Source organism: Neopelma chrysocephalum, unplaced genomic scaffold, assembly GCF_003984885.1.
Source record: "Neopelma chrysocephalum unplaced genomic scaffold, ASM398488v2 Primary Assembly neopelma1_76, whole genome shotgun sequence".
NCBI lineage: Eukaryota > Metazoa > Chordata > Aves > Passeriformes > Pipridae > Neopelma > Neopelma chrysocephalum.
Window position 1 is genome coordinate 2,051,961 of NW_020897737.1, and position 22,191 is coordinate 2,074,151.

Here is a 22,191-nt window from a genome sequence, read left to right on the forward strand (position 1 = left end):
ACCCCCCAGATTATCAGAATTTAAGGTTATTTGACAACTTGGTCGTAGGTCTTTCTATTCTTGACTTTTGTGCTCTTAGAAATTGTTACTTGTTTGAGTGCTTGGGTTTTCTGAGGGTATTTGGCTACTTTTCAAGTATGTTTGGTGGTATTAGATGTTCTAATACCAGTTTAGGTTCTCCTTTCTTAGAGCTGATACCTGTAGATTTTACCTACACATACTTAGAGTAATTATCTTTTTTTTTCTTAAGCTCTTAAAGCAAACACTGCTCTCAAAACTATACCAAAGGAATTTCAGCACTTGACTGTGAAAACAGGTAAGAAAAAAATGCCATGTGTTACTTACTCTAGAATCTTGACTAAATATTTTTATATCACAGTAAACCTACATTAATTTTTGGAAGAACCTTTTGCTCTCGTTTTACTACTGAAATTAACTTTTACCTCATAATGACTACGACTTGCAAGATAAATATTAATTACTACTTCAGATTGTCAAAAGGTTTTCTTGCTTTCTTTCCCTCATTGTTACTGTATGGGCTCTTCATCCTTGGGAAATATTTTAACATAGCGGTTTTGAGGAGTCTGAAGTTTTTCTGTGCTACAAACAAGATGCAAGGGTGTGAATATTGTACCTTTTTGTAACAATCTCATCTAAAGTATAGAATGACTATGTAAAGTTTCGGGAAACATTCTGAAATGGCCTGTTTCTTTGTGAAAGCTGAGCTTTCATACTTTGTGTTAAGGAGTTAAAAGGCAGAGAGCCTTTTGGAAACGCGGACCTGGAGGCACTTAAGACACTGACGAAAGCTTTTGATTCAGGGGGTGTTTCTTTGTTGAATCCAACCCTGATTTTTCTCTCCAGCTCCAACATACACTTCTTGTTCCTATCATTCTGGAAAATGTTATTTTTGGAACAGCATATGTCAAAATTACTTAGTTGCTCCAGAAACTTCCCCTGCATTCAGTTCAGTTCCACTGACCTCCCTTGCCTTCCTCTTTGTTAATCTCTTTCCTAGTGTGGTAAGAATGTTTGTAAGCCCTCCCTGGTCCCAGCCAAGCTAAAATTTGGACTTACTTTCTTTTCCTTTTGCATAGATGTTTTTACTCATGAAGATATTCTTGATTAAGAAAATGGACCCCACATGTCTGTCACAGCAGTTTTGTCTTACAGCTCGATTTATTCATGGCTGCTCAACAGCTGCATGCCTCATTTCCCAGCTCTTTTTTTTTTTTCTGGCTTCTTCCCAAACACTTGGCAGCTGCCAGATTTCCTATCTTCAGCTCCTATTCTTGAGTGATTGTTGCTTCTCCTTCACACACACACTCTTGCACTTCCCTCTCAGGGGAAAGGGAGGGTGGTTGCAGGACTTTCAGTTCTGTTCTCCTTCCCCCCAGTTTTGCCCAGGAGCGTGCAAGGGAGTTTTATTTTCAGTTCATCAAGTCCATCTTCAGTACACTTAGGTAAAAAAACCTACTGTCACCTGCATGTCTCCTTTGCCACCAACCTCTTTTCCACAGTGTCCTTTGTCTGCTAGTCAGTGAGGTCTTCCTGATGCCTCTGTGCTATTCCAGCAGTGTTGCTGTATTTGTATACCAAAGGAGATGAGGGCAGAGTTTCATTCCATCATCGTGGCTCCTGCCACTGTAGGGGTTCTGCTCTTGCTGTCCTGCACATTGAGGATTTGAGAAAGCACATTCTCAGGTTGCATGCTACAACTGATGTGAGAAGTAAAAATGTTTCTCCAGTGGACTAGATGCAGCATGGTAATTGAGAGGTAATTTCAGAATCAGTCACCACTCTGAAAGGTCACTGTAATCATTAACCTTCAGCATGAAAACTCAGTCAGGATGAAGTGGGAGAAATTTTACATACCTCTTTGGTTATTCATTTGGGCTGTTTATGTAAACTCAGGAAAGATAATAGCACTGTGCTTCATTATGTGAAAGTTTTCTTTGCCATCAGAAGGTCTAGAAATTTGAAATCAGTAAGAACTTTATAAATTCAGCGTCTCTGAATATCTGGCTGGTTTATCTAGGCTCCAAAGTGCAAGATCATTGTTGAGCTTAGACTTTTTTTAGGTATTGAGGGCCAAAATTGTGAGTGTTTAAATTGTGTTTAAACATTTCTCTGTAGGCCACCAGTAAGAGATGAGTTAGTGAGGTTAATTTAGACTAGTGGGGAATGCTTTGTTTTTTTTCTTTAGCCACATGGCATACTTGCACCTTTTATGGCACAGATTTCCTGTAAAGCAAGGAGGCACCTGTTGAGTATAAGGTATTAGGCTACAGCCAGAAGCTACTGAACTGGCATCCTCAGGAATGTTAAAATGAAATTGTATTGTAGGAAGGGTGTAGGAGCAGATCTACAACCAAAACGGGAACCTTCACACTCTCCTTTGAACGAATAAATGCAGTTCGTGATTGTATATGACTTTAGTTAGTGCAGACCAAGCTGTTCACCAGGCTCTACTACTCCAGGAGTTTTACAAACTTTTGAATAATCAATGTAAATTATTTACTCAACAGTTTTAATTTATCCATTTCATGAAAGTTAGGCTTATGTATCCATAGCAATAGATATATGGAAAACTCATGAGCTGGATAGTTTTGTATTGTCTTGTATGATTATGTCATGTATGTGTATAAACCTGCACTTCAAACATTAAGTACGCACAGACTGAACGTACCAAAATAACTGCATATTTTATGGAAATCCTGCCACAATTATTTGTATGTCCTAATAATGAACTACCTGCTTTGTAGTATTTTTTATATTACACCACTACTTCTGAAAGGTAAAGCTAAGTCTAGGTATTCTGTAATTGTAGCCTTGAATTTCCTAGTTTTTTAAAAGCTTAAAAGAAAATCCTTGGCAGTAGTATTCTATTGCTATAATTTTTTATTAGTAGTCATTTTGTGATTCTCTCTTCCTTATGTGCTTTCCTCTTTACCTCAACAGGATGTCCTTGGAGAGTTTGAATGTCAGTTTTACCTATGGGTTTTTATATGAAAGACTTTCTAAAAGTATAAGCAGAATTAGTCTCCATAAGAAAAGGAAAATATGAAGGTTCTTAAACATGGTTTAGCTTGGAAAGGATTTATACTTCTATTTCTAAGTGGCATATTTAATAATTTTGCATGTAATTTAATAATCAGCAATTTCAGCATTGGAAAATTGGGTCATATGGCTGTAGGGAAGCAGTGTCTGAAGTTGCATTCTCTGGGAGTTTGACACAGACAGAGGGAGGAGGATTATCACCACTGCATATTTTAATATTAATTCTCTCTCCCTCCTTTAGTTGCTAGGAAGAGTTTGTTGCACAGAAATCTGGAATGACAGTGAGCCAGTTTGGTCATGAAAATAATCTTGGTTTCTAAGTGGTCATTTGTGTCACTGCCAGCTGCATTTGGGTTTATTCCATCCAAAGCACCAACTAGCACTGTGTTACCTTAAAAGCAGTTTCTTTTATGAAGATCTAGTGTGTGACTGTACATGTGCCATATGCTCTTACTTGTGTTTTGTGAACCTAAAGCCTCCTGTGGAGAGTCTGTGCAGTACTACAGTGCAAGCTATTAAAAACTCGGTATTTACCAACTGCTACTACTGGTAGTTCCTGCTCTTGTGTTTCGGAGGATCTGTCATATTCTCAGGTAGTGCTGTATAGAAGCTGGTGATAAATGTCTGACTTGAAAGAAGGCATATATCTGAAGGAAGCTGGGAACTGAGAATTATTTTTTTCCCCAATATACTTATTTCTCTTAAGTGTTGTACCTTGATTAGCAGATGGGGAAAAGTAAAGGGATTTGCTTTGTGTGTGCATTGGGATCATTGATGCTCCTGTTATACCTTGAGGATATCTCAGTGGGATGAATTTGAAAGCAATCACGCAGATACATTTTCTCAAAATTATCTGATGTTAGTAAGGTGAGTTACAGAAAAGACAAGGTAAACCAAGCAACAGCCTCAAGGAATTACTCAGAGAAGATAAATCAGCACTGTTGTTTTCCTGTCACGTAAGAACTGCATGTGGCAGGATATTTAGAATTCATCCAAATAAAAAAACCCATTTTTACGTTGATAGAAATGTATTTGATCAACATTTAGACTTGAAACTTTCTACCTTCAAATATCATTCCTTCCAATGTCCAAATGGTCTCAACCTGATGTGTTAATTTTTTTTAATGGGTGATGAGATAATGTACATTTATACTAATTAGTTAAAGTGTATAGGAAGGACAAACCTTTGTGCTTTTGGAAGCAGGACAATTAATAGATATCTGAACTAAGAAGAAGATATTTTCTGTAAAAAGTTTATGCTGTTCCTTATGTTGCTTGGTCACAACTACATCCATGAGTACAGGTCAGAGCTGCCAGACCTATTGCTTTTCCTGTATTGTAGTAAGCATGTTAAAAAGATGAAGCTCTGCCTGTATGTGGGCTTTTGAATTCTTAGGACATTCACACACTACAAAAGCAAAGGGGAAGGAGAAGTGAAAATCAATCCCCATTACTCATGTGAGATGAGCACACTCTCACATCCACATTTGCAACACTCACATTTTTAATGAACACTGATTCTGCAGCTAAAGGCATTTGTTTAAAATATGATGTTTTAGCAGTTCTTTTGTCTTTTCTGTTCCAGCTGCTCAGGAATCTAATGCACTTAAAGCCAGACCACGATCCAGGTACTGCTTTCACTTCTATTTCAGAAGAAATAGACACCTCTGGTGTTAGACACAAAGCATAAGAACTGGTGTTGGATTTTTTTTTTTTTTTAATTGATGTGGTGCTGGAAGTACAGCTCAGATCAGACAGATTTACCAGTGGGAATCTGTAAGCTATAGACCCTACATAAGTACTGCCCTGGGGCCCCATGATCTCTGGTCATATGGTGCTGGAAGTTTTGCCTGTCTGCCCAGCCCTGCTCTCTTGTCAGGGTGGTGACTACCTCCAGCCCAGCCCCAGGGGCTTCCTGGCAGGACAGCTGGGACCACCCCATTGCAGGGAACGTCCTCAACAATTCAATGCTCTTGAAAACTGCGGGGTGGTTTCATATGGAGGGAGACACTGCACATTCCCACAGAAACAACAGTAGTAGCTCAGCTCTCTGGTGTAGGTGAGTGAATCCTTTTTGTTGGCATGTGTGTACTTGGCTACAGTTGGTTGATGTGTGATGGAAGGACTTAGGGACTGATACTGTTGTGTGCTAGAAGTGACACACGCTGAACTTGGATGTTTGAAAGAAAAGGGAAACCTGTGCCAGAAAATATTGTGTATAAATGGATTGCATCTTGGGTTTGGCTGTTCACCTACTGGTGTATATCATGGCTAGGCTTCGCGAACGAAGATTTACTCTGGTGTATAGCCATATTGTTAATTCACCTTCAAAGTTTTCTTCTTTGGTGCCAGTCAGAGGATTCAATTTTTTTTTTTTTTTTGCTTGGGTAATGAGAGTATAAACAGGAGCTCCCTGCTTACAAGCTTGTCAAAGTCTGCTGGTAAGAGAGGGTCAGCTAAAAGCAGGATGATTGAAGACTGAAATCCTGTCTTCCTAGGACCTACATTTGGGAAGGCTGAACTGCCTTGTGTGCCTGTTTTTCTGCTGCTAGCCAAAGCTTTTTAGTTTTAACACAGTTTTAAATTTTCTTGCTTTGTAACTGAATATGCATTTTAATGTGCAAAAATGCATAAAATAGCAAATGCTTAAGTTCATAAAAAGTCACTTAAATGTGACTACTCTGTCACATATGAATGACTGTCTCCGTCTGACTGTATGTCACTGGTTCAATGCAGAAGTTGAGACTAAAGATACCTCAGCACATCCTTGAACTCAGACCTCTTGTGCTTGTTGAAAAATGGGATGAAATGCCACAGCTGGATTTATTTTTCTCTTTAAAGAATGATTGAAATGTTAAAAATAAGTGTGTTAATGGACTTTAAACACCTGATTGGAATATATTCAGTAACTGAGAAAAGAGGTAAAAACATTGAAAGAATTTGTGGTGTGCATAGTAAATCTAATAAACTTAGTGATGATGATAAACAAATAGAATTGTTGGTGGCTCCTCCAGGAGGTCCTAAAAACTCTGATTCAGTGAGTGAGGGGGAATCTGACAGTCCTATGTCAGGCAATGTTAGAGAAAGAAGTAAATCAGGAAGTCCTGTGTCTAGCAGAACTAGGGGAAGAAGATGGAGTGATTAAGGCTCCTTTAAGACAAGCTGAGGGTAATAAGATGTTCAGTATATGCTTTTTATTGGACAGTCAGCACTGGATATAAGGAGTCTGTTTGGCAAAAAATATTATCCATTTCCCATTAGTGGGAGTTATTTCTGTTTTACTCAAATGTGCTTTTGATCTTGCCCTGACATGCATAATGTGTTACAGTGAGTATAACATCTCACATTGCCAGTGCTCATTTTGAACAAAGTCTCCTTGCAGGAGAACTGTAACTACAACAGCTGAAAAATATTGGACAGTATTCAGCAAAATCAAAATTCTTAGCAAATGCACTGCCCTTAATTGGGATTAATTGATGCCTGGAAGATGTACTGAGCCATGTATTTGACCAGTTTTGTCACTTCGGAGCTATTCAGTTGTTCTGGATTTTGTGGAATTTGGTGACTGTATGCTATGAAAATTTTTTTCTAATAGAATTTTTATAAATTACAGAATGTGTACTTGCAAGAGGTGTGTTGAAGCTATACCTGTATAAACATTCTCTTTGCAGTTGGGAAAGGCAACAGAAACTCTAAGGGGTGTGTGTATGGGGAGTTTTACTTGGATTTCTTCGAAATAGTTGCTGCAATTATCATGTTGACAAAGTTACATAAGTGGGCCTGAAGCTGTGTTACAAAAGACCTTAAAAATACTAGCCCTGTAAGCGTGACTCGTTCCTTTCTCCAGACACTTGGGTCCCTCTGTTGCCAAATAAATGTCTTATTATAAGGGGGAACTTTTAGTCATTAGGGCAAGGAATTTCCACCATGAACCTGAGTTCAGATCAGTGTATTTTTAGGTACTAATCACTGTAGCTGTGTAAAATTAATTTTTGAAATAAAACATTTTCTGCTTTTCCCCTACCTGTTTTTCCTTAGGTCTTATTCTAGCACATCAATAGAAGATGCCATGAAAAAGGGAGAAGAGCCCCCTACTCCGCCTCCAAGGCCTCAGAAATCGCATTCCAGAGCTTCCTCTTTGGATCTGAACAAAATATTTCAGCAAAATACACAAGGTAAAGTTTGCTTTCTTTCCTGTTTTTGAGACCTTTTAGGTTAGCTGCATGCTTGGCAATTTGATCTATTTGCACAAATGCTTGACAATATGTGCACATGCTGGCCTTAGCTGTAGACAGTAATGCACTACAGAAGAGGAGTAGTTGCACTTGCGTTACGTCGCCACTGAGGGGAAAAATCACTGTTGCTGTAATTAAGGTGATTATAATGTTTTCTGGCACAATAATGGGAAGCTTAACATATGGTAGTCTGTCATCACTGACTGTTTATAACTAGGCTGGCTGTTTAGACAGCTCTCATCAGTAACTGCGATATAATTGATTTTTATTACGATTTATTTTTTGTAGTTCAGAAGCAGTAAGAAAACCCTTAATGTTTAAACTGGGAGAAAGAAAGCAAACATTTTAGATGTTAAAGTCTACCGTATGCGTACGGACAATCAAAACACTTTTTGAGTAAAAAGAAAGGGTAATTTCTTTTAACACAGATGCATGTTGAGGGGAGAGAAAGATAACGTAGAATAGTAGCTGGGGTTAACTGAAAGAAAATGACTTTTCAGCATGTTACTGTTCAAGTGTGCCTCTTGCCTTGCACAGTGAGCAGTGAAAAGAGGAGCTGTTTGTTCAGGGCAGCAGTCATCCAGCATTTCTGTGCTTCAGCAGTGTCCTTGAACCATGTAAGAGGTTTATATGGGGCACACCAATCATCTGACTCAAGGACCAGGTTAAACATGGTCATGCTTATGCTTCAGAAGAAAGCCAAGGTTTGACTGTGTCAAGGAATGTTCAACTGGGCTCTGTAATGTGGTTTTGAAGTAGAAATGTTCTACCTCTTGCTATGTGGGACTTTCTTTGTGCAAACACTAAAGAGAATTCAAGAGTCCTTCTATGTGTGCTGAACACTATTATTCCTATTCAATAGGAATAAAATTGTTTGGGTTTTTGGGGGTTTTTTTGTTTGGTTTTTTTTTTCCTTACACGGAGAAGTAGTTCCTTATCTTTGACTGTGGTTCCTGTTGAGGGATGTGTTGCCTCCAATTTTGATTTCGTTACACATCAAAATAAAACCCCAAACAGAGCCAAGTACACATTTTCTAAGGCAAAAAATCTTCTCAGAATCCAGATAACAAGTATAACTGGAAGGAAATAAACTTGGATTTAAGTTTTGCTTGGAACACAAAAGAAGAATATAAATTCTCAAAGTCATTCTGTGAATGAAAATTAACATTTTGCTTTTGTGATGGATCATTTTGAAAGTCACTACTATTTTTGAAGTAACATAACACTCTCAGGCACATGATGTGATTCTTGGGGTGTCCAGTGCAGGGCTAGGAGTTGGACTTTGGTGATCCATTTGTGTCCCTTCCAACTCGGGATATTCTATGAGTCTGTATATGTCCAACATGATTAAAATAGTTCTATTTTGGCACATTAGTTTTTGTCCTACTAGTTCTAGTTCACAAATAATTCCTATTTGGGGAGTTTGGTGGATAATCTGCTTCCAGACCTACAAAGGAGTGCTCAGTAATATTGAGGTATGTTTTCAGTTCCACACAGATCACATTGATCTGTAGCTATCACTTCTTTAATTGTAAAGCTGTCTGTAGTTTGGAGCATTTGTTTTGTTTATTCCCTTTTTAAAGGGCAGAAAAAGAGAAATATCTTTTCTTCAAGTAAATTCAGTCAAAGACTGTGGCAGATCCTTGTTGCGGGCAATGGTGGGGGGTTTTTTGCAGTGGTTTTTTTTGCTTTGGGTTTTTTTGTTACTCGTTTACTGCTGCTGTATCATGTTTGTCACCATCTTATTACGCCTCTCTCCTGGCAAGTATACACACAGAACGGGATGTCCAGCAGCGCATTAACCACAGAAACTGTGCTTTAAAATTGTTGAATTGGGATGTAACTGGACTTGAAGGAGGCATCTTCATTCACTTCATAGCTGCAATCCTCTGGGATGCTGTGACTAGTGTTACCTAGGAAAAACATAAAAAAAGCAAGAGAACTTATTGAAAGGTCCCATTTTTCTCAAATATCCATATAGGAATTTCTGTTAGGAGATGTTAAGAGACAGAAATCTCTTCCTTTTTTTTTTTTTAATTCACGTAGTCTTTATGTTAGCATCTGAGCATCTGAGAAAAATTCTGTACTGCTAGATTCTTTATGTATTTCTTTTTGTTGAATATGTAATCTCTGGCATTTGGGCTCTGTATGTATTAAGAAAATACTTGGCTAGAATGTATGCATTCCTGGAAGGACAACAGCAGGCTTTAAGTAGAAACAAAAATGTCAGTTTAAATGCATACTTGACCTGGTTTACATCTTCATTTCTTCTCTAGCCCACTCTAGTCATTTACAAGCCAAGCGCTTCCAGAATAAGACCTGAGTATTGAGGGGGCCAAAACTGGGGCAGCTCAGAGCCTGCCAGTCCTGCAGCAGAGCCCCCAGCAGTAAGCTAGAGCCTGTTCTTGAGGTAACTCTGGGGCTGGGGCAAGTCTCAGCTTAAGTATTAAACCCCAAAAATGCATCCATTGTCTTCTGGTGTTTTGCTCAGTTACATTTTCTGCCCATGACATCTACTTAAAGAATTTACTTCTGGGCAATTAATAGGCAGTGACAGCAGTCATTTTATTTTGATTTAGTTTCATTTCTGAATCACACAACCACTTTTAATTAACAGTTCTGTTGAACAAAGGATACTTGTTGGGAAAAGACCATTTTCTTTGATGAAACAACAAAATTGTCATAAGCAGTGTAGTTTTGTGTTGTTCTGGAAGCAGGTTGAATATTGCTGTGTAATTCAACAAAACAGCCATATAACTATTTACAGATGAATTTTTGACTGAAGATTTTCAGCACGCACTTGCTTTTGGAACTCACCTCCTGCTGTGGCTGTCCCTGCAGTGAAGAATGCATGGAATGCAGGCACCATTTTTTACATCAGCTCTTAAGCAAACACTCAGTGTAACCTGGATTTGCTCCTTCTGGGGTGCTGGTTTCAGCCAGCAACGTAGGGCTAATTTTTGGGGATTTTTCTCCCTTTTAAAATATGCGATGTTAAGTTCCACACATGGTCAGGGGAAACACAACAAGCATTTTGTTGCAAGTGCAGTATTTTCTGTTACAGATGATGTTTTCCTGATTACAGTCAGATCTGTAACCTCTGCTTAGCATTGCTGCGCTAGTGATGGTTGCCAAACAAGAAAACATCCCTTTTGCTCTAAACATAGTGTTCACAGTAGAGAAACAAAGGAAGAGATTTATTGATGGGCATCAGCATTCCCATAAGTGATATAAATGTGTCTGCACATCACTTCTGTACTGCTTCATATACATGTTTCTCATGCAGTTTAAGGTGGTACTTTTATTGTTAAAAACTCACTACAATCTTCTCTCTGCACCTTTTCATTTTCATTAGTGCTAGGGAAAAAACTGTGTTCAGCATCTGTTTCATCCTCTTTTTCATACCTTTGAAGAAGAGTCTTCATTACTTCCTTTACTCCATCAAACTCTCATTATTTCATTCAATTAGAACATTCTTTCCTTGAGCATACAGGCTTGGTGGGTTTTATTTGCCAAATGTGGAGATTTGTGAATAGTTAAACGTATGTCGAGATGTCTTTGTTTTTCCATATTTGCCTAACTACAGTCAAATTCTTTGTATTTCTGAATTGTTTAAATCTACACGTCAAATAAAACCATTCTGTAATTTTGTAGGAAACAGGATTTTGAGAACTAAAACGATGATTGATCTGGTGTCATATGTTTTGATACAAAGAAGCCCAAATAGTTACCATAATACAGTTTTCCCAATTGTTTTCAGCAATATCTCTTCAGCTAGATTGTCTTTTTAGCTTAGTGAGCCAAATGGAGGTGACTTTCCCTTTTGTACATGTGGAACTGGTACCAAAAAACCTGTGAAATTTAACCAAGACAACTATGATTACTGTATTATCTTCTGTATTCTTTTATGCTTAATCATATGTGTGTGTTCATTGAGGTTAGCTATCTTCAAGACACTAAAGACAAGCTTTTAAGAGGTGATGCAGGGAATTATGTTTTTGTGTTGATCATAAATACAGATTTCTTAACTAAAATTTTATTTGAAAGCCAAAGTGACATGGAGGAACTTAGAATAGTAATGTTCTTTTTTTAAGGCTGAATTCATATCACAATGAATTTAATTAAGTAATTAATTTTCAGGACTTCTTTCTCTCATTGCTTTTATATTAGTCTTGGTTTAGTAAAATTGAGCTACTTTCTTGAGTTTTGCTCATGCTGTAGTACTGTACTGTCTTGCATGTTACTGTGTTGAGTTTATTATCATATTTTTTTTCTGGATTTGAAACACTTTTTTAAAGTAATTGTTGCAAAAATATTTTTTCGAATTGGAGAATTGTTTTTTTTTTTCTTTTGGGACACAGTTCCTGATCTGTTACTGGAGCTGCTGTTTTCTTCTAGTCCTATTCCCCTTCAGAATATATGTGATCACTGAACTGAGCTTATTCTGAATAAACTATTAATGTCTTCTTTCTGATTTGAATGGAAGAGTTTTACACCTCTCAGGCTATCAGAAGTTTTTATGAAGGATTTATGTGTTTACAACTATGTAACTTATTTCTTTGCCCAGCTGGATAAGAACATAATTAAGGTTGAATAAGATGGAGAAAATAGTGACAACATAAATAGATGAATGGTTCTTACATGATAGGAATCTGATGGGGTAACTTATTTTTAGATTTTTAAATTTTTATGTCTATCTGTAAGAGGTGAGTCCAGAGAGTACTTTACTGGGGTAAATCGTACCAGCCTTTCAAGTGTAGCTGTTCCTTTACAATTTGTGTAAATAAATTAAACTTTTTAAAAATTATATTTTCCCATTTATCTAATGTTAGCTCTTTCAGGGATTGAGGAATGATTTGCAGTCTGTTTCTATTCTGTTGCAGGTTGTTAAAAATTAAATTTTAATCAAAAAACTCTTCTACAGAAAATTGTAAAGGTTGAAATGTTCTTGACTGACCCTATCAGCCCCACAGACCTTTTTCATGATCCCACGTGGGTTACTCTGTTCCATGAAAAAAAATGTCGGTCCATCGTAGAACAACTTTATAGATTAAAAAAGAGAGGATCTACTATTTCTCACATGGAACAGTGGTCAAGCTGCCTCCCTTGTGGGGAAGACCCTGAAGATGCAGATGTCTCCAAAAAGTGTATGTGCCACACGTGGGACCAGAGGGGTGATGGCTGGTAGCCCACTGCTCTTCCTGGCTCCCGTGTGCTTGTTCCGACTGTATCCATGTTGGAAATGGTCACAGGCAGTAAGTGCTGGAGCCTCCAGCATTTACTACCCCAGTCTCCAGAGGTGAGAAGCTCTGGCACCAGGGATCTGTGGGAGGTAGGTGGAGGGACTGTGCCTCCCTGTGGGTAGAGAATGAAGCTAAATGCAAAGTGAGACAGAGCAAAATCGTGAATAGTTTTGTTTAGGGGGGAAGGGAGAAGGCAGAAACAGTCCTCAAATAGAAACATGCAGGAAAGGAAAGAGTAGAGTAAACAGTAACTAGAAAATTAAATGGTTTAGAGAAAATGAGGGACAGGAAAATAAATATACTGCTGTTGTGGACATATGATGCAAAACAGAAAATAAATGTTTAAAAAAAATCTCTTTACAGATTTTACTTAAAACATGCTGAAATTCATGGATAGGGCATTAAAAACAGGCATCATAAAAAACACCTGTAATAATGTTTTGCTTGTTTGATTTGTGACTCATCGAATATGTTCACACACCGGTGTCCTATACAATCACACCTGTGAGTTCACAGTGCAGAAGCATTAATTACTTAAGGTCGGGCTATATCTCTTCCTAATTACTTGGAAAGTACATGGATAATTTTCCATTCAGTTGAGGTACAAATGATGTTCTATATGATTAGCAGGTGAAACAGGCCTGTAACAGGAGTGTGTTTGTGACTTCAGGTATATGTATCACTTGCTGTGACAAATGAAGCTTTGCCTGCTGAGCGGGTTCCCAAAAGTTACTGTGAGAAGAGGGGTTATTCTGCCACAGGCAGTGCTTCCTACAGCATTTCTACAAACCTGGTAACAAAATTAATATCAGGAGTCTAAAATATCTTTTTTGCATTGCTATTACCTTCTGAGGAGACATTAGTAAGAATTATTGAAACAGATCCCTGGATCAATAGGTGTTTTGCAACTATATTACTAGAAGCCATCATTAAATTTATATTCCTGGCTACAGCTTTACAGTTTGGTGGGGGTTTTTCGTAGATGTAGTTTTGAGAATTAATAAATCAAATCTATTGAGAAACGGTTATTTCACAATCACCTTACTAATGCTGTTGTTGGAATGTAAGTAAATGAAGTGTAAAGAATGGTATCAGTGTTATGGGATAACCAAGTAGCAGTTTCAGTGAACAAGAATGGAAGTTTTGTAAGTACAAGGTAAACAGAAACCAGCTTAGACAGAGAACTTTTCTGTGGTGTGCCCTTGGCAACAGAAGCAGGAAGAGTATCTCAAAAAGCTCTCCGAAATACTGTCAGAGTGGAAGGGTGAGAGTGCTGACTTCCCTGAGGAACCAAAGCTTTAGGTAGTTGTGGGAACTAAAGAATAATTCATTCTGCTACCTTATCTTTTTTGAACTGATTTCAGTATTGCAGACCCTTTGCTCCCTGATAAAATGAATTGGTTGGTCTTTTATTAAACCTGATCTGGAAGCTCAGGACTCTTAAGTAGCATAAACTGATGTAAATCTACTGTGCAACCAGCCTCTCCCTTGATCCAACAGTGCTGTAGCATCCACTTGGAAAATACCAAATACATCAACCAGACTCTACTGAGGGACCCTATCAGAGTTTTATCCCAGTTTTAAGTCCCTGGATGGTCCCTGTGCAATTGCAGAAGGTCATGGTGGGGAAGCACAACAGAGGCAAGCACCAGGATTTAAGCCATCTGGATCCAGGTCAGCCTGGATTTAAGCTGGGTTTGGTCAGGCTTGCATCCTTTGTGTGAGCTGAGAAATGCAGACCAACAAACTCTGGGTACCCTTTTCATTGTGGGTTGAAGGGTGTATAGGCTTTTGACCTGAGATGAGGTCAGTCTCTTTTGGTAGGCAGTATCTAGTTTTACTTCAGCTAGCAAGGGACAAAGTGACCCTTGACCCAGGAAAACCACCCTTCTTTCAGGACACTGCTTATATATGTATTCAATTCAGATGGGAAGGAGGGAGTACATTTTTTACACCCAACTTGTCTGATGTGATACCCGGTGCATGGTGATAGACATCAAAACCAAGATGTCAGCCACATGTAAAGAATAAATATTAAATAAACACCTGACATGGAAATGTTTCAGGAAGTGTAGTTGTATATGCTGCTGTTCCGGGTATTAACTAATTATAAAAAAACAACAGACATCCAGAAGCTCAGTGTATTATGGCAGTTTTTTTCAATACTGAAAAACAAGAGGACAAGTGACTGTTGTTGAGTGAGAGAAGTACAGTACCTTGCTCCTAGGTTGCTCTAAAGGATCCCATGGGCCCAGATTTCTTCCATCCTAATTTTGGCATCCTCTACTGCTGCTGTGCCTGGTGAGCTAAAGACCTATTTCCCATAGGTTTGACTGGGCTGTCATAACATATGTTTTTCCTTTGTCTCCTCCTCCTAGATCAAGTAAGTCAAGTAAAGGAGCTATTCGAGTGGTTACTATGACCGATATTTTTCACTACCGCAAGTAATGAAAGTGTTGAGGGTTTGTGTTGTCTGCTAGGGAGGCTGGAGGCAGAGCAGCAGTGTGGCCAGATAAGATGGCATGACCAGTTCTCACAGTCTACAATTACAGCCTGGTGTTTGTTTTAAAATGTTAATCTAGCTTTGGATTGGAAAACTTGTTTTTTTAATCTAGTGTGGTGTCATTTTAGTACTATCAGACCTTCATGATTGCCAGAATAGGACCTGGGAGGTTTCCATGCAGATAATCTGTCTTAAAGTATAAACATGCTAAGTAAAAAGCCATGATTTTTGAACTGAAAACCTTATCTCTATTTTTGTGGGAGTAACTAGTGCATGAAAGTGCTGTCACTAACAGGAAAACATATGATATGGATGCCTAAATCTGTTTTACTGGTACCTGTATGTGCTTTCCATAGTGCTGTCTGTGGGATTTGCTTTACATGATGGGGCTTTGAGCAACCTGGTCTACGGGAAGGTGTCCCTGCGTGTTGCAGGGGGGTTGGATCAAGCTGATCTTTAAGGTTCCTTCCAGCCCAACTATTCTATGATTCTGTAGCTCAGCCTGGTTTGAATGTCACCAAGTTGCTCAGTAGCAAGAGGACCTGTGTGAGGTCCATCCAGCTCCCTCAGCTTTTCCACAGGGTGTGAAGACTTTTTTTCAAAGAGCAGAGGCAAGCAGCTTTAACTAAGCTCTGAGGTGTGCACCTGGAGGTCTGACATTTGTCTGTTTGCTGCTCAGACCCAGGGTACTTGCTTTTATTTTGGAAACAGACCTTCCTCTGTATTTATGTTTGCTTTGAGAGCTAACTAATGATGCCATCTCTAACAGCAAGGGCTGATCTGTGCAGGGTACTCTCCCAGGAAGGAAGGTATTATGGAATAGCCTAATAATAAAACAGTTCACCTGCCAGTACACATGAAAACCTATGAGTATCTGCTAATACTGTCCTCTTTAGAGTAGTGACACTAATAATAATGGCCAGTCTTCACGAATGAAGATTTTGGGAAAGGTCTTTTACCTTTCCAGCCTGTGCAATGGGTTTTTTAGGTGAGACACAGCATGCGCTGAACTGAGCCCACCCTTTAATCCTAAGGTTCATCTGCCGGGGCCAAGCGAGCTTGGACAATGGCAGTGAGGTCCTCAGGACGTAGGTTTGTTTAGAGTGACCTTCTCATAGATGGATGGCCTCACAGGGCTAACGGGCTCCATCTGCCCGGGGGGACCAGGAATCAAACCTGGGTCGCAGCAGTGAGAGTCCCACATGCTAACCACTAGGCCACCAGGGGTCCCTGAGTAGTGACACTAGAGAAGGCTGAAACATGGGATTTTTGTAATAAGTTGTTATGAGTCCTCAAAAGTCAACTAACTTTCACTAGTAATTGTGCTCACATAAGCATGATTTCCTTCTAACAACAGGCCAAAGATCTTCTGCAACAGCAGGAGTTTTATTAATATTTCATGAGTAGATTAAGTCAGAATTTGCAGGATTAAAAAAAGGAAACTGGGTCAAATGCACATGGTGTAAGCATCTAACTTCTTTAATGCTAGATTCATATATGTTGTATTTGAAAGCTGAAGAAACAGGTTTTTTGTGGTGGTTTTTTTGGTGTGGTTTCTTCATTTGGCTGTTTTATGGAAAAAATTTTTTTTGCTTTGGAATTTTGTGGGCCAAATCCCACGAGACTCATGGAGTTTCGCAGTGTGTCCAACCACTGCAGGAGTTGCTTTTCCAGCAAACCCAGCACATTTCTGCACAGAGACTACATTGCTGCTTTCCAAGGTATATTACTGGGTTTGAAGAATGAGGGAGTGAGGGTGGCAAGTGCTGTATCCTCACAGCTGAAGTTTGAGTTCTCAACACATGCAGCTCTTGCAGTAGAGCTTTTGAGGGCCTGCTGGAACATAAACCAGCAAAGACAAAAACGATGGAGGGGGCTCAGAACGGCTGAGGTCTAGTGCCTGCCCACAGCACCACAGACCCCAGCCCCACATGTCCCTTCCCAGGGACCCCTGTGCTCATGGTGACAGGGCACTCCATAGTCTGGGCTGCCACGGGCTTGTTAAGAAGTATGTGTGATTCATGCTCCCCAAAATGTTAGAGCTGTTCTGAGAGCAGAGGTGATTCCCTAAGGTGCACACAGGGCTTTTCATGGAACACCACAGCACAGCTTCCGCAAGGTTTCCTGAAGCTAAACATACCACATTGAACATATGTACTGTTCCACTGTAACATTGTGCAGCTGATGGACATACAGAGCCATTGCCAGCACTCAGATAAATGAAGTAATAACCTGAAGTTCAGACTAAAGGAAAGGAAGGTTTCTTACTCCACTGTTCTTTTCTCAAGATTGGTTGCACAGGATAGATGGAGAATGTAGTGATGACGTCATGCTGTTATTGCAGTGGTCTTATAAACTGAACTAATGAAATGCAAGAGAAAGCATCCTAATGACCATGTTTTTTCAAATCTCTCTTACACTTGTAGGTGTGTTAGGTTGCATAGCTTCAGTTCTGTTTTAGTTGTTCTAACTCTCTCTTTGGCATTATGTGCAGCAATACAAGGCTTCATTTTGATTCAAGAGATGATGACACAGAGGATGGAAAAATAATCAATGTATTATAAGCCTCTTTGGAGCTTATATAGTCAATATGACTGTTTCCAGTGTTTTCACACACACATTTTTATTCTCATGTCACAATTATTCTTAATGGTTGATATCTTTTTTTCTTTGTATTTTCAACCAGGCAGGCATTTTTAGCGTTGGTGTAAAAAATATATAAATGGCTAAGCTATAAAAAGGCTCTTAATGGTCTTTGTGGCTTTTTAAAATATGTGTGGAAATAAAAAGTGTATTAATGTAATTGCTTGCTTAGCATTATTGTGGTAAAAGATTTCTAAGTTTCTAAATTTATTATTGTTGGAGGTTTTTTTGTTATACAAAAATACACCAGTGCAAGATGGACTGTCTGGTATCTTTGCCAGTGCAAGTCCTGAGCACTCAGTGCAACAGGAGCTTGGGGAGGGTAACCCACCTAAGGAGTCTCACTAGTCCTGGCTGGTGTCTCTGTGCTAGTCTAGTCTTCCTCTGTGCAGCTGCCTTTGGAAGCAATCATCTGTCCTGTAGTTTTATCCTGTGAAGGGTTTTAGGTATTTGAAGAAAACTGAGAAATACAGCGGCTGAACCTACGTGATTATTGCCCTCCCTTTGTGCTGGCTCAAATTCAATGCTGACATTGCATTGTGTTAAAGGGACCTGAAGTAACTACTAGGATTTGTCTTCCTCCTCCCTCTGAAATATCTCCACTGAGTAGTAACATGCAAATACAAAACATAAAGCCAGAGAAATGGATTTGTTTCTGGTTCATTTAGGCTTTTGTCCTGTTAATTCCATGGCAGATGTTTTCTTTCTAAGGCTGTACTATAGTGTGTTTTATCTGAAGTGAATGTCAGTGTCTGCACTGGATGCTAAAATATCACTTTTAAGAAGGGCAATATTGTTAATGACAAAGAACAAAGTCCTGAGGACAAGAGGGCCCTGTTTCTGGGTTTCTTTAACTGGAATTGGATTGTTTTAGCTACAGCTTTTATGACTGACTGGCTTCTATCTCAGCTTTTTATCATAACATTGGGGGGTTTTCAGCAATTAAATCACTACTCCTTCACTACTCATGAAGTTATTTCAAACAAGGTTTTGCTCAATAAGATCAAGTTTGGTTTCTGTTATTAAATGTTGTATACTGCCCCTTCACTGGAAGGAATTCCAACTTCTCATGGAAATTAATTCTGGTTTTACTTGGAATTAAATTACTGTAGTTTTGTTTGATTGCAGTTTTTTTTTATTATCATCTTCTTCTTTTCCCACTGTTCAGCTGTGAGATCCGGCTGGCTGCCCCCACCACCACCTGCACTGCCCCCTCGACCTTCTGTATCTCAGGTATGGACAAAGCTTCAGCCCCTTTCTCTGTATTATTTTCTTATTTATATTGCCATTGCATTGATTAGCACTAGTTGGCTTGGACACAGCAGTTGTCCTTGCTTCCAGGTTCATGCAAATCTTCATTTTGCTCTGTGGCTCCATGTCCTCCTTCACTGGTCTGTCTGATTGGTGTGTTGCAGCGTCAAATTACAGACTAATTAAATCTCTTTGTAGTGGAGCTGACATGCACCAACTAGACCTAACTGTAAATTAAAGGCTAGCAAGGCTAGTCTACTAAAAAGTTTCATGTGTGAAGGCATGGGTTTGATATATGCTATTTGCTTCTCAAGCTACAAATGCTCAGAGGGTGTCTGCTAAGGGAACCATGGCACGTAAGAGTTGATTTCACCCATGGGTTTAAAAAATAATGCTAAAAGGAAGCAAATGAAATGTCACTGAAGTTGTTAAGTTTCAAAACGTTAGCGATTTGCTTTTATGGCAAGTCTTTGGTTTTTGTTTTTTTAGAGCGTGGTACAACCACAGCACAACACAAATTGACAAAATCATACATGTCTGCATCCAGATACTTCTTCATGTTTTAGGAAATGATGGAGGATCAGCATCTTGTTCTTTTTATGTTGTTGGCTGTGTTACGTCTTAGGCAGCAGTATGCTTCGTATATTAGTCCTTTAGGTGAAGTGTATAATAGAAAACAAGTCCACAGGGGAGTTGACAGCCCATTAAGTATAAAAAGCTGGTAAGATACCTTCCTTGGGCCAGAAATGGTCATCACTTGAGTTTTGAATCTACTCTTAAGAGTGCGCTGTTGAGCACCTCCTACTGCACAGTGCTTATGATAGAAATGATTGAAGGCTTGTTGCCACCCCCAGCTCCACCAGCAGCTTGTTTCTCTCTTCCTCTCCCCAACCCTTCTTAACACCTGAGTGCAGTTAGTTTCTGCCTCAAGGACTGTGGAGCATCCTGATTGAGCTTGCATGCTTTCTCCCTGTCAGTATGGCACATGCTACTTAGGGCATCCATCACATTGCTGCTTTGTCTAACACATCCTGGAGAGCAGTGTTTCCCTCTGGCATCCCCTGATCTGGGCAGCACAGTTCCCTACTTCCCAGTTCTCACATCACTGGGTCTGTGCAGTGCAAGCCCTCTTACTGTCATTGGGAAACGCAATAAATAAAACAAATCCTGTTCTTAGACAAAAAAAAAATTGGTTTCAAGCAAGGTTCTATTAATTGTTCGGTTTCTTGTCCTGTGATCAGTTTGCGTTTCCTTAGCGGGAGAGTGAGAACTTTATTTATGCATGTCCAGCACCTTCCTTAGCAAATACTGAACCAACTGCTCATCCTACACTGGGCCATGCAGAATGTAGGACCTTTCTAAAACGGTAAACACAAGAAGATCCTCATATGAAATTCTTGATCCAGTCCCCTCCAATACAAAAGTCTGATTTCTAAAAGGAAAAAAAAGAGTTGCTTCTGTGTCTGCTCAGTAATGAATATGCAACTGATGCTTTACTAACGTGTCACATTTACTTAATTTATTTCTGATTATATTTAAAGATATTAAATCAAATATCAAAATACTATTGTTTTGGTGTCTGTCAAAAATGTACATAAAACCAGTTCTTGAAAACATAATAAACTTCACACTCATCACATTGTTTATTTTATCTCCAAGTGTGCCTTTCTATGATAGAGGTAACTGACAGTAGGGAACTATGTGTGTTGGGGTCATAATTCAGCTGAGCTGACCCTTGCAAATACCATGTAAGCAATAGTAAGCATATGGATTACATTAGTCCAGGGGGGCCCTTGATTTTAGAGAGCATGAAGAAGTTGGAGAGAGGGATCTGCTTTCAAAGCTGAGACAGGATCAAGAACTGAAGAAAAGCCATGATGCTGAAATTGCGCATTCAGCTTTTTCCTGTTTCAAGATTTATCAAATTCTTCTTAAATTTCTGCTTTAACTTATTTTTCAACAATGCTATTGAAACTCCTTTTTTATTATCATAACATTTTGCTATATGGCTGCAGTTAAACACTGTGAATGACAAATGTAGCTTGGAAATGAAGCAAACCCTGCATATTTCAGGTGACCGTGCACCTTATAAGTATGCTCATGGTGTGATTATTTTGGCTCAGCTTCGGAAATCAGTTGACGGAGGGGAAATAATTTCTTTCTGAGGACTACAGTTTTCTATGGATGGCTGAGAAGCCTGAACCAGCTACCTCTTCAGAGTGAGAGTAAAGGGCTCATGGGATGTAAAGACCAAAGTGCATAAAAGAGAGGTACCAAGGGGTAGGTATTACATTTCAGTGGAGCAGAAGTCCTGCTGTGAGCTTAATCAATAGCAATATAGAAATGGCATCTTGACTTTAGTCCTGTGTTGCTGGCTTTTTTAGTAGAATTTACTTCAGCCTTTAGGAAAACGTTATTTTTCCTGTCAGAACCTCCAAGGTAATCAACCTTGGTGAGTTACTGAATCACTGGTTGTTCAGAGTGTGCCAAACGTCTCTAGTTGTATCACAAACTTATTAAATTATGTCCACATCCAACTCTGCCTCCATAGTGCAGTCAGCTGAATAACGAAGGAAAACTACTGTATTTCTGGGTGAGCATAGGACGAGGTAACACTTAGAGCTAATGCTGCTGTGATCTTGACTCCACAGCTCAGGGGAATCACAGGCTTACTGTGAGAGGCTCGAGTCTTGGGATGCTGTGAGGACTTGGCCAGTTTATGGGGAAATAGCAGCGGGGCTCCCTCTACTCTGGGTTGTTGCTGCCAGCCCATGTTGTTTCACACCTCTGGTGGGCAGACACCTTTACAGGTGGTGGCTGCATCTATTTTTACTTCTACAACAGCTTTTAGAGTTGGTGGATTTAACTCCATGTTTCTTTCTTCTTGATGGCCTCTAAAAGCCTATAGTAGCTCCTTCTCCTCGGAATGTTTCTCACTTGCCAAAGTCAGCATTTTATCAGCTTTGTATCAGTCTGTGAACTGTACTTAAGTTTTCCTCAGAGCTTTCACCGGATGCTCCTCTGATGCAGTGGTGCTTTTATCTGAGGTCCCTATGGTGACTATAAATAAAGATGAACAGAAGGCAAGTTTAAATAATGTGGGCACACCATTATCTCCAATTTATGATCTTTTAACCCAAATTCCAGCCCATACCTCTCCACACTGCAAGCCATTTTGAACTGATGTTTTCAGTAAGACATTGTGAGTTGCAATATGAAATGTTTTATTAGAATCATCAATTCATATTGCTTTCCT

General features: G+C 39.3%; 1 protein-coding gene across 4 annotated transcripts in view; it reads left to right on the forward strand.

Annotated features, from left to right (window-relative positions):
- The window catches only part of REPS2 (RALBP1 associated Eps domain containing 2), a 124,475-nt gene that overhangs the window by 83,546 nt on the left and 18,738 nt on the right, over window positions 1–22,191 (forward strand). For all 4 annotated transcript variants that reach the window (XM_027688886.1, XM_027688888.1, XM_027688887.1 and 1 more), the window contains exons 11-14: window positions 251–316; window positions 4,646–4,688; window positions 7,099–7,235; window positions 18,853–18,917. In XM_027688886.1, coding sequence (XP_027544687.1) covers window positions 251–316; window positions 4,646–4,688; window positions 7,099–7,235; window positions 18,853–18,917 — 311 coding nt within the window. The remainder of the gene's footprint in view (window positions 1–250; window positions 317–4,645; window positions 4,689–7,098; window positions 7,236–18,852; window positions 18,918–22,191) is intronic.